The 17840-nt window shown below is 45.2% G+C and overlaps 2 protein-coding genes across 15 annotated transcripts in view; one reads left to right on the top strand and one right to left on the bottom strand.

Annotated features, from left to right (window-relative positions):
• Positions 1–299: 299 nt before the first annotated feature.
• RPUSD4 (RNA pseudouridine synthase D4) lies at positions 300–10919 on the bottom strand. Of its 3 annotated transcripts, none has more exons than XM_059067858.2 (7): positions 10696–10919; positions 10175–10340; positions 8863–9064; positions 6046–6139; positions 5827–5971; positions 3900–3997; positions 300–3424 (listed from the first exon to the last, which is right to left on the bottom strand). In XM_059067858.2, exons 1-7 carry the CDS (start codon positions 10879–10881, stop codon positions 3185–3187), a joined length of 1131 nt encoding a protein of 376 aa, XP_058923841.1. In that variant the 5' UTR covers positions 10882–10919; the 3' UTR covers positions 300–3184. The 3 variants fall into 3 exon arrangements, with proteins under 3 accessions (XP_058923841.1, XP_058923842.1, XP_066895398.1); XM_059067859.2 differs by having other exon boundaries at positions 300–3421; positions 10696–10911; XM_067039297.1 differs by lacking the exon at positions 5827–5971 and having other exon boundaries at positions 6042–6139; positions 10696–10911.
• Positions 10672–17840, top strand: part of FAM118B (family with sequence similarity 118 member B) — a 54208-nt gene continuing 47039 nt past the window's right edge. For 3 of the 12 annotated variants that reach the window (XM_059067861.2, XM_067039306.1, XM_067039304.1), the window contains exon 1: positions 10991–11078. The gene's annotated coding sequence lies outside the window, so the exon portion shown is untranslated. Of the gene's footprint in view, positions 10898–10964; positions 11079–11525; positions 12065–17840 lie in introns of those variants that run through there. The other 9 variants (XM_059067860.1, XM_067039303.1, XM_067039302.1 and 6 more) reach the window with 7 other exon arrangements.

Below are 17840 nucleotides of genomic sequence, written 5' to 3' on the forward strand. Positions count from 1 at the left end.
TAAGCCTTTTAGTTCTTGATTTTTTTTTTTTTTTTTTTGCGGTATGCAGGCCTCTCACTGCCGTGGCCTCTCCCGTCGCGGAGCACAGGCTCCGGACGCGCAGGCTCAGCGGCCATGGCTCACGGGCCCAGCCGCTCCGCGGCACGTGGGATCCTCCCGGACCGGGGCACGAACCCGCGTCCCCTGCATCGGCAGGCGGACTCTCAACCACTGCGCCACCAGGGAAGCCCCTAGTTCTTGATTTTTTAAAAAATCATGTGCATTTAGAACTTTAATAAAAAGAATGAAAAACTACATACTTATTAATTATATGATTTAATACCAAATCCAATCTTTTCACTGGCTCTACCCAATATTTCATTTCAGGCATGTTCCAGCCTCCCTTGGATGTAGCTCACCCTCCCAGGCCACGCCAACCTGGGATAAAAGTTCTCTTAGATTATCCTGGATAACTGCTATACCCAGCAAGCCTAAGAAAACAGACAGGAAAGGGGAGAGCACTGCCACGCCGCGCCCTGCCCTAGCCGCCCAGCAGTCGGGAACGTCGCGAGCAGACCGCTGCAGGCTGGGGCTGTCCTACCTCTTCCATCCGACACCTGCAGCCCGGGCTGCCCTACATCTGGACTGCCTGGTCCCTTTGGGGGCGGTTCCCAGGTTCCTGGGGTTTCTCCAAGCACTCACAAAACCAGGGGTCTTCTTCAATTGACTCCCCAATTCAAAGTCAATTATCAGTATTTTCTAAGTGTCACGTTCTTGTCCCTTTATCTCGAGGAGCATGGTTTGCTAGAAATAGAAACAGCAGCCAACATTTTTAGGCCTTACAGAAGCAAATACAGTAAGTCCCCTACATACAAACCTTCAAGTTGCAAACTTTCAAAGATGCGAACGTGCGTTTGCACGTCCGATCACGTAAGTTAGTTCACATGTCTGGCGTACATTGTCACATGCCTGCATCCTCTGTAAGGGGCTGTGCTTCTGTGTACTTTATTGTACTGTGTAGAGTACAGTAGTACAGTATCTTTACTTCAAGCTCAAGATGTCCAGAAGCAAGTGTAAAAGCGGTGGTGGTGTAGCTGGTACTGCAGCCTGCCCTCCGTCTCCTGTCGCTGACGATCCTTCAGCTCTACCATCCCCCACCTCCTCCCCCTCCTCAGTCAGTAACTCTTCTTGCCTGTTCACTCGATGCCAGCCTCCGTATGCCAGCTGTTGGACTGTGCTACTGTACCTTCCAAGGTACTGTACTGTAGGATTAAAAGTGTTTTATTTTTTGCTTGTTTTCTATACATTATTTGTGTGAAAAATGTTATAAGCCTATTACAGTACAGTGCTGTATAGCCAATTGTGTCAGTTGGGTACCTAGGCTAACTTTGCTGGACTTACAAACGTGCTCTCAGAACAGAACTCGTTCATATGTAGGGGACTTACTGGACACTTATTTCATCTGTGCTTTTGAAGTTCAATCCATCGTGCATGGTAACAGGCATCATGGAAACAGGAAAGTGGGTTTTTAGAAAGTTGTATTATCAACACAGAGAGAACACCTAACGACTGTTCTTGGGGCTTCTCCCCAACTGTGCTGTCACTCCGAGTTTTCTCAGCTCAGCCAAAGGAACATGAGGTGTATTTGTTTGCAAGATGGTACTGCTGCAAGAAATAAGACGGGAGCTAGCTGGACAACTGAGGGGGATGGTCGAGATAACTTCCTCCCGCCGGGTGCTCAGCTCAGCATCTCCCTCCTGAGACCCAAGGACAGGCTTGCTTCCAAAACAAAGGAGATTCAAAAAACCAGCAGCCCCCTCACAACCACATATTTACAGATTAATCAAAGCCATCCCCTAGTCTAGAAAGGACAGATGCTACATGGAGCTAAAATGCCAACTACTGATCCAGAACTTTCAAGATGATCCCTTGCCCCAAACTTCTACACCATTCTTTAGATTGCAAACAGGCAGCCTGCAGACCAAATCCAATCTACAAATATGTTCTGCTTGGCTATCCAAGTGCTTTTTAAAAATTCTGGGGCTTCCCTGGTGGCGCAGTGGTTGAGAGTCCGCCTGCCGATGCAGGGGACGCGGGTTCGTGCTCCGGTCCGGGAAGATCCCACATGCCGCGGAGCGGCTGGGCCCGTGAGCCATGGCCGCTGGGCCTGTGCGTCCGGAGCCTGTGCTCCGCAACGGGAGAGGGCGCAACAGTGAGAGGCCCGCATACCGCAAAAAAATAATAATAATAATTCTGATTTAGTTAGCAATATACTGGGAGATTTCACAGAAATATCTGGCTCTCCTGACTCTCTGAAAAAAGTTAGGACTTCCCTGGTGGTCCAGTGGTTAAGACTCTGCAGTCCCAATGCAGTGGGCCTGGATTTGATCCCTGGTCAGGGAACTAGATCCCACATGCCGCAACTAAGAGTTCACATGCCACAGCTAAAGATCCTGCATGCCATAACAAAGATCCCGCGTGCTGCAACTAAGACCTGGTATAGCCAAATAAATAAATAATAATTTTTAAAAGTTAGAGAATCTGTTCCCGCAGAGCAAACCTCAGCTGGAGCTAACGACTGCCCTCTTTAGATGTGTGCGTGCTCCCCACCACGGCCTTACACCCTGCTCGCTCCACCTGCTTTTGTTACCTGCCTGCCATTGACACCTGCTTTGCTTGCTCACTGAACACCCCTTCGCAGGCTCCACGGTCACTAGCACAGTAAGGGGCCCGAGCTGAGGCTGAAGAGCATCCTTGTAGTCTATGATCGCTGGCTCCAAAATCTGAGACTGAACAAATAAAGCAGGAAGGCTTTGCTGATAGATCCTGCAGCTCCATGAGGACAGCAGAAGCTGCTTCTGAATCTCTATGAGCTAGACAACCATTATGTTCTCTCCAACCACAGGAACTTTCCTGACAGATCAAGAGCTTTACTGTTGGGTAAAAACAGTTCCTGATCACAGATTCTGCGCTTTAGTTCTCTTGGTCCTGGGCTCTCTCCCACTCTGAAGCAAAGGAGACTGCCTGCTGGCTTTTCCGGCATGTGGCCAGTGTCGAAAAACAGACACTAGTCCCCAGAAAGAGCCCTGAAGCAGCTGTTTCTTCAACTCATCACACCTGGCTCTTCTGGAGTCTGTCCCAAGTGAGAAGTTAGCAGAGTCCTTTAAACAGAGGGAAGAATTCAGGGCAAACTGCCCAACTGTCTTCACCGTGCTCCTGAGTGTGTGGTTTCCTCGTCCCCATTTTGATCCCGACTCGGCATCTTTAAGCCCAGGCGGTGCAGGGAATGGACAAAGTATCGAGGAGGCTTGCAGACCAAGTTGAGTTCCTCCTTCCCGGCCTGCAGGGCAGGCAGAGTCAGCTGGCAGGCGTGCAGGTGAAGGGGGATGTGGCGGGCCTTGGACTGCGGCAGCCCCAGCTTCTTCAGGATGCTGGCAGACAGCTTCTGTGCAGAGGAAAGAGCTCGTGAGCGCAAGGCCAACAGCTCCTCCTTGACCAGAGTGCGGGGGCAGAAGACCTCCGCTTATGGGGCCCCCTCACTAACCCCCGGAAGACACAGTGATGGACAGCCTGCTTTGGGGCCATTTCTAGGAAGGGTTCAGAGCCCGTGTATGAGAAACCCCACCACACCAGGGAAGCTCTCCTTGGCCAATTCTCTGGCTTTCCAAGAGAGCGGGCTGTGACAGCAAAAAAACAAAGTTTCCGCCAAGGCTCTTTAGCTGTAGCATGAAAGCCTGCTTTGAGCCTCCAGAAAGTCTCCTAACTGCTTCTCAATTTCTCCATAAGCTAGATAATTAGCATGGTACTGTGCTGGAAGACAATCAACACATCTTTGCTGTGACTCACTTCGGGGATTTAACAAGGGGAAAGCCTAAGTTCTCCCCCTTATTCTGTCCCATATTGCGTCAAACATATATTACCTGGGGGGCCAGCCTGTTCCAGTCTGAGTACTTGTGATCACCGAGGAGTGGGCAATCCAACCCAAAAGACAGGTGAACGCGAAGCTGATGTTTTATTCCTTTGAAAAAAGAGAGGGAGGAAACTTATGAGCAGCTGTTGAAACAATACCACTGGTGGCATCTGCTTCTAATCATATTAAATCAAAGGACAGTAAAGCCGGCAAAGCCCCAACTATAATAAGGTATAAAGAATAATATAACAAACAATAAGCTAGTAGGAAATAAACATTATAAATACTGTTAAGCCTCTAAGTACCCCTTGCCCTCACAGTTCCCTTTCCACCATAGATAACCACTGCTATCAACTCGGTGTCTATCATTGCCACGCTTTTTAAAAGAACAATTGTGTTGTATAACACTAAATAGTACTGCTTTGTACATTTTTTTTTTACTGTGGCAAAATATACATAAAATTTACCATTTTAATCCTTTCTTTTAATATAAATCTATTTATTTATTTATTTTTGGCTGCATTGGGTCTTCGTTGCTTCGTTGGGTCTTCTTTCTCTAGTTGCGGCGACCAGGGGCTACTCTTCGTTGCGGTGCACGGGCTTCTCATCGCGGTGGCTTCTCTTGTTACGGAGCACGGGCTCTAGGCGCGTGGGCTTCAGTAGCTGTGGCTCGCGGGCTCAGTAGTTATGGCTCGCAGGCTTAGTTGCTCTGCGGCATGTGGGATCTTCCTGGACCAGGGATTGAACCCGTGTCCCCTGCATTGGCAGGCAGATTCTTAACCACTGCACCACCAGCGAAGTCCCATTTTAATCGTTTTTAAGAGTACAGTTCGGGGCCTCCCTGGTGGCGCAGTGGTTGAGAGCCCGCCTGCCGATGCATGGGACGCGGGTTCGTGCCCCGGTCCGGGAGGATCCCACGTGCCGCGGAGCGGCTGGGCCCGTGAGCCGTGGCCGCTGAGCCTGCGCGTCCGGAGCCTGTGCTCCGCAGCGGGAGAGGCCGCAACAGTGAGAGGCCCGCGTACCGCAAAAAAAAAAAAAAAAAAAAAAAAGAGTACAGTTCGGTGGCACCGAGTACATTCACAGTGCTGTGCAATCTCTACTACAGTCCCTCTGCAGAACTCTTCCACTGCCCCCAACTGAAACTCTGTACCCAGTTAACAATAACTCCCTGCCCCCTGCTCTCTCCAGCCCCTGGTAACCATTACTCTACTATCTGTCTCTATGAATTTGACTACTCTAGGTATCTCATATAAATGGAATCGTACCGTATGTGTCCTTTTGTGTTTCATTTGGCACAATGTCTTAACGTTTATCCATGCTGCAGTATGTGTCAGAATTTCCTTCCTTTCTAAGGTTGAATTAACTCCACTGCATGATGTGCCACATTCTGTTTTTCCAGTCATCTGTTGATGGACATGTACGTTGTTTTCACCTTTTGGCTACTGTGAATAGTGCTGCTATGAACACCGGTGTACGAATATCTTTTTGAATCCCTGTTTTCAATTCTTCTGCATATATACAGGGAGCAGAATCGCTGGATCATATGGTAATTCTATGCTTCATTTTTTGAGGAATCAACGTGCAAATTTTTAAATAAATGTAAGCAAACCATTTATTTACTTATTTTTTTTTGAAGGGAAGAACTGATTTATTCTACCATTTTAACTGAATATTTCTCACCCACCCAGGAAACCGATTAAGAGTAGGAGTCTGCCTAAAGCAAACTATTTGTATCCTTCCTCTACCTACTGTTTTTAACAATCATCCCTATGGAGGCTCCCAGCCTCCGATCAGCACCGGAAGCACACTCTGGTGCAATCCCAGGGCCCCCATAATACCAGCTGCTCAGGGGAGGGGCGGAGCCCAGCACAAGGCCCTGGGTGAAGCTCAGGAGCAGGGGGGCTTCTCCACCCACTGCAGAACAGTGGCACCCTCACCGGTAATTGGCTGGAGCTCCAAGAGGGCAGAGGAGAGGGTGCTGCTCAGCACCTGGTACTGAGTCACAGCCAGGTGTGCGTTCCTGCTGGTCCGTACCCTCACTATCTTCCCATTGTCCATGTGGTAGCTCGGGGACAGCGTCATCTGGAGCCAAAGAAATCAAGACACAATTTCAAAGAAAGAGCAGCAAACCCATCCTTCTGGAGGCACTCACCCACCTTGTGGTGTCGTTCCTGGCCCTGCACCTCCTTCTCAATGATGGGAATGTCCACGACTCCCGCTGAGGGCACCGGGGTGCGCGTCGTCACGGCCCTGAGGGGACACACACAGACCCTTGCTTAAGGCACAAAGGTGAGTGAGGCTCCCCTCGCGTCGGCTACTTAGAGGTTTTAACTCTGGACCTCCGGAACTACTGCGGTCAGTTCTTAAGATCAGAGGGCCCCAAATGATCTCTTGGTATAGTGCTTAGCCTGAGAGCTTGACACTATCCTTATAAGCCTATCTTTTTTACAACTAAACTAATATGTGCTGCTTGTAGAATATTTGGGGGAAAAACAGAAAAACAAGAAAAAAATTATATGAATAACACGGTCACTCATCCAGCCTTTAAAAATGAGTATGTACAGCTTAAAGTAAAACCAGGGTAATACAGTTTTGTATCTTGTTTTTCTTTTTTAAATAATAGAAGACGGTAAGTTCGAGCTGCATATGGAATAAATGAATAAATGAATGAATGGAGTGAAAAATTCACAGGACCGCTCCTGCCTATTTGCCAGGTCAATAAAACAGGGAGGAACTGTGCTCAGAAAAGTCACAGGAACCCCAACCACAGCTCAGTAAGTCCCTCTTGCCGGAGGTTTCCCTCCATCACACCACAGACGGGCAGAAGACTCTTTAATCTGTCCTTACGTCCATGCCTCTTCCAGTCAACCAGCTCTCCTGGGCACTTGGTGGCCTAACACAGAATCACTGGCCCAGGAGTCACAAGCCCAGATATAATATTGCACACCCTGGACATCCCACCGCAGACTGGTAGCAGTTTAGGCTGCTATCTGACACATTTTATCATACCCACACTGCGCTGTAACTACCCCTTGACCCTTTCTAATGACCTAACACTACTGCTCAAAAACGTTCAGTCAGTAAATATTCACTGAATATAAACAGGCACTGATTTCGGTAGGTACTAGTTCTAGATGGATGAACAAGACAAAAATCCCTGTTCTTAAGGAATTCCAAATCTAGTAAGGAGACTCAAACAAATAACTGGAATATAACAAATTGTTATCATACTAAGCCAGCAAGTGCTAATCAGTTGCCTGCTATGTTCTACTTCTAACTTCTATTTCCTGCACCTGGTATTTAAGGCTGTCAGTAACCAGGTTCCCTCCGACCCTCCCAGCACTATCTGCCACCACCCCCCGTTCCACACCAGACTGTAGGCCTTACGCCTACAGTGCCTGCTGTTCCTACAACCTGGAACACGTTTCTCCACCTCATCTATCAAACCCTTCATTCATCGAGACCCAATTAACTGACTTCAAGTCTTCCATGAAGCCTGATACAGAAAATGGTGAGCGATTCTGAACTTTTACAGACAAGTCTCACAAATAACACTTTTCACAGACTTACATTTTGATTACTTGTATACATAATAATACTCTTGATTTTCTATCTTTCAGCCTTTACTGTGATGTGGGTACTGTGGTAAACACTTCACATGTACTGTCTCACTTAACTCTCTCATTGACTCCATTATTCCCATCTTCCATATGAAGACAAAGCTTAAAGAAGTTCAATAATTTGCCTAAGGTTCCACTCTGGTAATTGACACAGGTGAGAGGTGAACACAGATCTTGTTGAGCTCTTAGCTACCATGCCAAACTTCCTCCATTACCTGTAATCTCTTCTTACGGTGATTCTTAAACTTGATTCTACATCAGAGTCATTTGTGGAGCTTTTGAAAAATATAGATGCCCAATACCCACACCCACCAGATTTATGACTCAGAACCCCTGTGGGTGAGTCTCAAGCATACAGATTTTTTAAAGGTTCCCAAGATTACAAAGCAGCTGCAAAATCAAGGACTAACAAGCAAAATCTAAAAAGAATACTCACAAATCAAACAGAAAATAATAAACAACCTAACAGAAAATAGGCAAAAGAAAATAGTCTGTTCACAGAAAGGGAAACGCAAACAGCCAATAAACATACACACAAAAAAACAGTCAACATCACTAGTACACAGGGAAACAGAAAATAAAATATCATATTTCTTTTTACCCATCAGAATGGCAAACCTTTTAAAAATGCATTGGTCAGGGATAAGGGAAGGTAGATATTCACCACTCCTAGTGGGAGTAAAAACTGACATAACCATTTTGGAGAGCAATTTGGGTAGTAACCATTCAAATTTTAAATGTGTGTACCCTTCAACCCAGCAATTCCATTTCTGGGACTCTGTCCTAAGGATATACTCACATATTCTTTGCAATAGACTCTGAAAACTGGGAAAGTACCTAAACACCCGTCAATAAGGAAATAATGATATCCATACAACAAATACATACAACAGAGCCATTAAAAAGGAGATAGCTAACTATCTAAATGTACTAAATAGCTAAACTACTAAATGTACAGGAGTTTTTTGCTTTATCTTTGTTGTCTGATGTTTTACCACAGGAATGAGATCGTATATACTCATATAATTAATTGTTAATAGTTTTTATGTACAGCCGTAATTAGGAACCACTATGCCACCAGACTCTAATATTCTAAGCACTAAGCACTTGGACAGTATATCTTGGAGAGCATTTTGTGTTGTACATTTAGTAGTTTAGCTATTTAGTACATTTAGATAGTTAGCTATCTCCTTTTTAATGGCTCTGTTGTATGTATTTGTTGTATGGATAATTTTTATATGCCCACACATCCAAGTACACTGCCTCCTGTTACTAGGAGTTCCTGCTGTATGAACGGGTGAATAGATGGAAGGGTGCCTACACCACCTCGACCCCTATCGATGGGCTTCATACCAGTACTTCTTTGTCACCTGACGGGTTCTAAACAACTCTTGGACTTGATGCGCCACTTCTTTTTCCCAAGCCAACACCATTACGCCTGTAGTTTCCTTGTCCAGCCGATGGCACAGATGCAAGGGCTCTGCCTTGTGGCCGCGAAGCAGCTTCCCCAGGACAGGCAGTACATCACTGATGCAGAGCCGGACCCCAGGGCCACCTAAGACGGAAAAAGCCAGAGGTCTGAGCTGCCAGGAAAAGATCCCACCAAAGACCTCTACCTGGGACAACAGCCCTTACCGGATTAACTGTAAATGCTTTCTAGAGCCTTATTACTGAATTGTGGTCCAGGGACTAGCACCGTATCAATCCGTCTGCCCAGGGAGCTTGCTAGAAAGGAATCTCAGCTCATACTAAAATTAGCAACAAAATGATGAGATCTGATATTTCACTATATAAACAAAGGCTTGAGAACGTGCCAAGTAAACCCTAGTGAGAAATGCAAGACCATGAGGCCCTCCTGAGGCATTACAGAAGAGCTGAGAGGCTGGGCTTTGGGGTGAGACATTCCTGGGTTCCATTCTATGGACCCTCACAACTAGCCATTGGCCTTGGACAGATTACTTACTCTTTCCAACTTTCAGTTTTCTCATCTATAAAATGTAAATATCTTGATAATAGTTATCTCTCGGGGAACAGAAAGGTAAGCTACTGGAAGGATCAAGAGAGGAAAAAAAACCATACAAAGCACTTGGGAATGTCTGACTGAATTCGCTGTTTTCATGTACAACCTTCTCCATACCTCCCCCCCCAAAACATTCGTTCTTCTAGCTAAAACATGCCTATTCCCCCAGCAAAACCCTTTCCACAAGTGCATTTTTTTCTATCAGTCTTTCCTGACTCACCCTAGCTGTCTCTGACAACTACATTTAACATTTATTCAAAAACATTAGGGTTTCCATTACGTTCTAGGCACCCCGGGGTTTTGTTAGATATACACCAACACACGTTATGTCCTCTTTCCCAGTTCTGATGGAAAATAATCTGAAGACAGGAACCACACAGCCTTTGTCCTTCTCTATAGCAATCCTCGGTGGAGGTCTGCACACAGCAAATTCCATAAATCACTGCTGGCTGCCAGATGTGAGGAAGGTGGGGATTGTCTTATTTATCTCTGCGTTCTTACTGGTTCCTCACAGAGGACAGTAGCCCACAAGTTTAATTACTTTGAAAGCAAGGCTTCAGAGAGACCACCGAGTAATGTTAGAGTTGCCCCTAGGTGTAGCAGAAAGCAGCAGCGGACCGCCTCCCTTCCCCACAGGGTGCTTACCATGCACAGGGAGACCGTAGGGCTTATTGATGACCACAAGGTCCTCGTCCTGGTGGACAAGTCCTCGGCTCAGCGCCTTCGCAAGCACGTTGGGGTGGACGCGCTGCAGCTGCTCTGTGAACCGCAGTAGTTCTTGCACTCTCCGCTGAACAGGGTTTGTGGGCAACTGCGGGGAGAGAAGGAGCGACGGTAAATGCCTGGTGGGGAGGACTTTCAGTAAGTCTGGGTGAGAATTTGGGAAGGGGATGCCTGTATTTTTGCATTAGACTCGCCCGTCCCCGAGTAATTTGAGCGCAGGGGTGGCTGTCTGTCTCGCCTGTACGGCAGGAGCCAGAGACCCAGCCCACAGGAAGATACCTCACCCTTCCGACCTCTCCCCTCCGCTTTCTCCCCATTCTCCCACCACAAGTCCTCGACATTTGATTACTTGACATGTGTCAGAGGACCCTCCCACCTCCCTCCCGGCCTGGGAAACCAGTGAGCGCACTGCCTCTTGGGAGTTGTGATCCTTCTGGGCTCACCGGCTTCTTCGTCTTTTGTTCCTGTTTCTGGGCTCGAAACCTCTCCGCTAATCGCTGGGCATCCAGGGGCCGAGAGGCAGCAGCAGCAGAACAAAGTGGCTTTGAGACGAAAGTGAAGAGATTCCCCAGACGCTGCCAGGAACCCCGGACCCAGAGGCCAGACACGCTACAGCTAGGAGCCGCCATCTTGCCGAGAAAGGAGGTGCGAGCCAAGCCCACGCGCAGAAGACGGACTAGAGGGAGGAGGGAGTGGGTGGGCCCTGCTGGTCACGTGGGTCTGGCGGGGCGGGGTCCCGGGCGAGCCGGGTGGGGGCGATGCGCGCTAAGTGCGGTTGCGCTGGCCGGTAGCTGCAACTGGAGCCGTGGTGTTTGGAGGAGACGCGGTGAGTGTGTGGGGAAGCCGGGTTGGGGCTGGGAAATGCCGATGCCTCAACGCTTTAACGTTTCCGCGTCCCCAGGGCTTCCGTTCTCGGAGATCCCTGTCTTAGGAAACCGTTTCTCCCTTTAAGAGACGACCCCACTCAAAACCACCTCCCCGCCCCCGCGCCCGGGAGAAGCGTGCCCCATGAACAACTCGCCCCAGAGCCGTCTGAAGGCGCCCATCCCTTTTGGCAACCGCGTCCTGGGTGCTCGGCCAATCCCTCGAGGGACGCCTCGCGTCCTTTCTTTTTTCCTTACCGCTCGACCTTCGGAGATGCGGGATCTCTGAAGCCTCTCCACCCCTCATCTCCTGACTCCCAACCTCTTTGTTTCACGTTGTAACTAGTCGTTCTCTCCCAGGGGTGATGGGGAGCCCTTCCATTATCCACGGGTCCATATTTTCTTCCTAGGCAGCACCTTGAGTTTCTTCTGCCTTCTTCAAGAATTCATTTCGTGGCGTCTCCTCCGTCCCTCCCCCCACTGCTTCCAAAGAAAAGACAAAGTGCAGAGCAGGAATCCTCCCTTCCCTTTTCCACTTCCTTCGTTTTCTCCATCCCTGGTTTGCAACTTGCTCCAGACCCTCTCCTTCTCTTACAAGGTGCAATGTTGGGACTCCCGTGCCCAAACTGCCAGGGACTTCACTAAGCCAAGACCCTGTGACTTCACTAAGGGGTGGCAGGGAAGAGGAACATCTGGTTAGGATGGTAATGTTAAAAGTACCTGGGAACAGACCTGCCATTTATTAAGAAGAAAGCTGATGCCGAGCCCCGAAGAGATCTCAGGAAATTAACGGATCTGTGCTGACGATAGAGGAAACAGTTTTTAAGACTGCTTAGAATGAAGGCTGCCTGAGGAGTTAGAGGAGGTAGTGGAGTTAAGTTTGCGTCCTACCCCTCTAAAAGGGATTGGTAGAAGGGAGCCCTGTAGAGCATGAGAGAAAGGTGAACAGGTAAGTGGAGCTAGCCTATAGAAGACTTTAACTGGAAGAAGGGTTTGAACTAGATGTGGTTAAGTAGGGAGGAGTCTTTGAAGATGCTGGAGCAGGAGAGAGACTCGTTGAAAGTGGAATTCTGGAAATGAATCTGGCAGTTGAATGCAGGACAGATTGAAAAGGAAGAAGGCTTTGGTAGCTGGGATGGCTGGGAAATCAGCTAGGAAGCTGCAATCTGAGTGCTCAGTAGAAAGGCTGTGCTTCGTTCAGTGAGTGGTCTTTTTCCCTACACTGTACTGTTCTTTGAGTGTGAATTGGTTTTGAGTTGTACAGGTCAAGATGTACTATTGACAGCTGCTGTTGAACTGTGAGTGCCTTAAGGACTCATTCATTTTTTTTTTTTATCCCCCGCGTCTGCTACAGAGTAAACTCACAAATATCCCTTGGGTGGCTGAAGTGCGTCACAGGCATGTAAGGTTAGGTGTGTCTGAACATTTTGGATTATCTGATTTCTGTCCATTTTTGACCTAAAGAATAGGAGATAGGAGTACATGTATTTGTAAAGAGGGGGAAAGAAGACCTGTGTATGGTTCTGTAATAAGAGAGGTGATCGGGGTATAAATGTGGAGAATTCGAAGGGAGATTGAGAAACAGCCTCTCTGCTACTGTTTTTTTTCCCCTGCAAATTCCCAGGAAAGACACAGATCTAGAGAAGTTGAGAATTACTACCTTTTACTGATAAATGTCCCAGACCCAGGTTCTAATTTCACTAAGCAGTCACACATCACGTGTTACATAAGTATGTGAAGGCTCCTTTCCAGGGACTCTGAAATTTGGACATCAGGACTTAAATTCGTATCGTTACATTAATTACAAGCCTCTTTTAGGTGTAGGACGTTTATGGTTTGGGGTGGGGGGCTGGGGTACCTTTTTCTGCCTTAACCTGTCCTTAATGGCATTGAAGAAGTGACCCCTGTTCCTGCAGAATTGGCCTTCTGTGGCAGGAAACAAAACGAAGAACCAACTCAGATGTCATTGTCAGTGACACAGAGCTTGTGTTCTTGGGTTTCAGGTTAACCCAAGGCACACAATATAGTGCCTAGGTATAAAAACACTGGTCCCTTTTTTTCTGGAGAAGGAACTTTTAGGTTTTTCTTGTTGAAACTTCGTAAGAGAAATTTGAAGAATTCAGAGTTTTTGTTTGCTTGGTATCACAGTACAGCTTTCGCCAATGTGGGTACAGAAGTTTGGTTCCTTAATGTTTATCCTTTGAGGCTACGCACTTGCTGATTTGAAATAGAGTTGCTCTCAGTACACAAGAATTTATGTAAAGATATATATTGCCTCCTTTCTTTTCCTCATTCAGTTGATCCTGTTTTAGATAGCTCATTTTTCCACTTCTGCACTTATCTCATATTCTCTTTTTGGTTGAGGAGTCTTCTTATCTGGACCGTTTTCTCAGTATAAGGAGGGAAATTCTATTAGTGGTGTCTTCATTCTTATAGAGTACAAACGTGGCTTATCTACCTAGATCTTGATATATCATAATATGTGCCCCCCCATAACCATATAAAGAAGACCTTGATAATTTGTTTTTAAGGATATTTTCTAACCTGTGCAAGAAAAACAAAGCCTTCTTTTTATTTCATAAATACAAACAGGGACAAATAAAGAACTTATGTCTAAATATCCCAAATTTAAGGTTAATTAGTGGCATGAGGTTAAATTCTGGTTCCTTGAACAGCGATTTGCTAGTTGCAGATTAACCAGCGATTCAGTTTCCTTGAGGAGCAGGAAGTACTTGGATATTGTTTTATGGTTTTAGAGAGATTCAAAGAAGCAATTAGCAGTTCTCTGGAGGAGCCCTGGAAAGAGCAGTTGTCGGCAGCTGGGAGACCTGGGGATTGGTCCCAGTTCAGCTGCTTGTGAACTTGAGTGAGTAATTTGGGCTTCAGTTATTTGTCTTTTAAAATAAGATCCTTATTAGCTCTAAGCTTCTATCAAGATTTTCCACTGACACTTAAGTGCTTCTCTTTCTTAACAAGTGGAATTTATTTCAGACTTACCTTGAGTACATTTAGCATTGGCACAGAGAACCAGGATTTTAATCCTGTCCCCACAATTTAACCTTATGCCACTGAGCTAACTTTTATGTTTGGAGGTGACTTCATTGAGTGCTGCTGGAATAAACCTTCAGATTTCCTAGGTGGGTTGTGGAAAGGAGTTCAGATAGAAAAAAAATTAGAAAACAACGGTATTGACCTATACCATGTGTGTTAGTTCTTTTTTCCATGCCAGCATTTCAAAGAGATTCCATTGTACTGTCGCCCCTTGTTTCACTTTTTTTCAGCTTTTGAGCAACGATCAGGGCGGGTCTAATTTAAATCACTGCTTCCCAAACTTTTTTCATACTGTGACACACATGGAAATTATTGTTGTGTCACTGAGGAAAACTGGCGGCAACCCACAGAAGACAGCTGGCCTGTGAGCTGTGGCTGTCCCATCCCCATCTGGCCATACACTGGCGAGGAGATCCCCGTCCTGTGATCCGTGTGACCATTAAGAAGGTCAACATTACACATTCAAAGTCTTTGTCCCAAACTCTGCCTAACTATCAAGAGGAACTGTATCACTAGTCTTTTTTTTTTTTTTAAACTAAAGCATGTTATATATTAATTATCCCTTGAAATGTAACCCATTTTTACCTGACCATATCTGGTTTTGGGGTTTAATTTCTTTTAAAATTATTATTATGTAAGTTTCAGTTGTACAGCATTATAACTCAACATTTATATACACTACAAAGTGATCACCCCCTCAAGTCTAGTTACCATAATTATTTTTCTTAAGTCTGTGTCTAATCTGTTTTACCCTTATGTGCCTTTATGCTCTTGGCTAGTTTAATATTTAAAGACCATACTTGTCCTTAAAAAGTGGCCTTTTTTTGAAGTGTGTGAATGGTAGTTAACTGATAAAGAGGTGGGAAATGCTTTCATCATGATGCTTTGACCTCATTAGATTATGGGCAGACTTGCTCTGCCTATTTTTAGAAGATAGGGAATTTCTTTTTTGGGGGGGGGGGGATTTCTTTAAGTAGCTTGTTTTATGTTTTCCATTATAAAAGTAATATAGAAAATGTGAAAATACAAAAGGTAGAGTAGGGGAAAATCATTCATATTTCTGTTTCCCAAATACTGTTAAAATAACATGGTTTTTCTCGTCTTTTTCTTTTTGTGTGTGTGCATTCTTTCTGAATTGTGGAAATTTTCAAACATTTACATGATAGAGAAAACCCTAATAAACCCCTTGTACCCATGAGCCAGCTTCTCATACATCCAGCCAACACAGGGCCAGGCTTGTTCTACACCCCAAACTCCCAGATGGTTTTAAATCAAATCCCAGAAATAATAATTTCATCTGTAAACACTTCAGTATGTATCTGTCAAAGATAAGAACTAGTTTTCAACATAACCTCAATACCATCATCACACCTTAAAAAATATATTCCTTGGGGGCTTCCCTGGTGGCGCAGTGGTTGAGAGTCCGCCTGCCGATGCAGGGGACGCGGGTTCGTGCCCCGGTCCGGGAGGATCCCACATGCCGCGGGGCGGCTGGGCCCGTGAGCCATGGCCACTGCGCCTGCGCGTCCGGAGCCTGTGCTCCGCAACGGGAGAGGCCACGACAGTGAGAGGCCCGCGTACCGCAAAAAAAAAAAAAAAAAAGAAATATATATATATATATATATATATATATATATATATATATATTTCTTGGTGTCACCAAGCAACCAGTCAGTGCACAGATTTTCCTGTTGGTCTCTCTTTCTAACACTTCATTTGTTTGAATCATCAGGTTGAAAGAAGGGTCCACACATCATGTGTACACTTTTAATTAGACTAAAACCATATGGGCATTCAGAAGAGATAATGTGGACTGTAAACCTTGGAGATGCTAAGAGCTTGCACTTCGGAGTCATGCAGACTGGGTTTCAGATCCAGCTCTGCCACTTGCTAGCTGTGTGACCTTGTGCATGTGACTTAATCTCTCTCACTTTAGTTTTTTTATCTTGTAAAATGGGAATAACATCTACCCTAAGACCACCGTGAGGATCGAGTGTGTTAATGCAGGTTAAAGCACTGTAGAGCCCCGTACGTAGTTAATGCTCAATAAATACTAGCCGTGTCCAGCACGTAGTATAGCATCCGTGCATAGGTTTGTGGAATAAAAATAGAGTAAGAGTCAAGAGCTATGGAATTTGTTTTCATTCCGCCATTTAGGGGAATCACTTCAAAGCTTTGTACCCTAAATTTCTCGTCCAAAAAAGGGGGTGGAGTAAACAACCTGATGGTCGCTGAAATTCCAGTGCTTGTAGGAAATGAGGCAGGCTTAGTATTTTAGAAACAGCATGAGCTTCAAAAACAGACTGGGATTTGCATCACGTTTTGTTATTTACAAGCATTTAATCCTCTCAGCCTCAGTTTCTTCATATGTGCAATGGAACCAATAATACCTGCCTGATAAGATCATTGTGATGAGCAGCAAGATAAATATAGCTGTTCCTACTGTGTAGTAGGTACTCACATTATTAGTCAGCATTTTATGATTATAGAACAAGAATGTTACATTGCAGCATTTTCAACATCTCAAAGAGCTATGCATTTTGTAGCATTTATATAAATGAAGATGACCCAGTATCTTAGAGGAAAAGGAATATACACTGGAAGGGTGAACCTGGAAACTATGTTTCCAGAACATGGACAATGGAAAATTGAGGGATTATTCAACCATGTTGATAAAAGCCGGAGGATATGAGGATCCCTAGAGAAATTCAAGAAGGTCTTTGCAACAGATAGTTGGTTAAGTTGAAGAAATCTATTTTCTGTAGCATTTGAAAATTTCATCAATAAGTTAAAGATGTGGCTTTTTAAAATTGAAATATAGCTTGCATACAGTGGTATGTTAATTTCAGGTGTGCTAACACGGTGGTTTGATATTTGCATACTTTATGAAATGATCACTGCATTAAGTCTATAGTTACCCATCTGTCCCCATACAAAGTTATTAGAATATTATTGACCATATTCCGTATGCTGTATGTTACATCCCTGTGGCTTATTTATTTTATAATGGGATGTTTGTGCCTCTTCATACCCTTCACCTATTTCTCCCCCACCTCCACCCCCTCCTCCCCTCTGGCAACCACCCACCTGTTGTTCTCTACATCTGTGAGTCTGTTTTCATTTTGTTTTGTTTTATTAGATTGCACATGTGAGGTCATATGGTATTTGTCTTTCTCTGATTTATTTACTCAGCATAATACTCTGTAGATCCATCCATGTTATCATAAGTGGCATGATTTCTTTTTTGTTATGGCTGAGTAATATTTCTGTGTGTGTGTGTTTGTGTATCTTCTTTATCCATTCATCTATCGGTGGACACTTAGTTTGCTTCCGTATTTTGGCTATTGTAAATAATGCTGCAGTGAACACTGGTCTGCATGTGTCTTTTCGAATTCATGTTTTTTCTTTGGGTAAATACCCAGAAGTGAAATCACTGGATCATATGGCAATTCTGTTTTTAATTTTTTGAGGAACCTCTGTACAATTTTCTGTAGTAGCTGCACCAGTTTACAATCCAACCAGCAGTGCACGAGAGTTCCCTTTTCTTTCATTCTCACCATAAAGACACTTGCTACTTCTTGTCTTTTTTTAAAAATATATAAATAAAGTTATTTATTTATGGCTGTGTTGGGTCTTTGTTTCTGTGCGAGGGCTTTCTCCAGTTGCAGAGAGTG

Source organism: Kogia breviceps, chromosome 7 (genome assembly GCF_026419965.1).
Source record: "Kogia breviceps isolate mKogBre1 chromosome 7, mKogBre1 haplotype 1, whole genome shotgun sequence".
Taxonomy (NCBI): Eukaryota; Metazoa; Chordata; class Mammalia; order Artiodactyla; family Physeteridae; genus Kogia; species Kogia breviceps.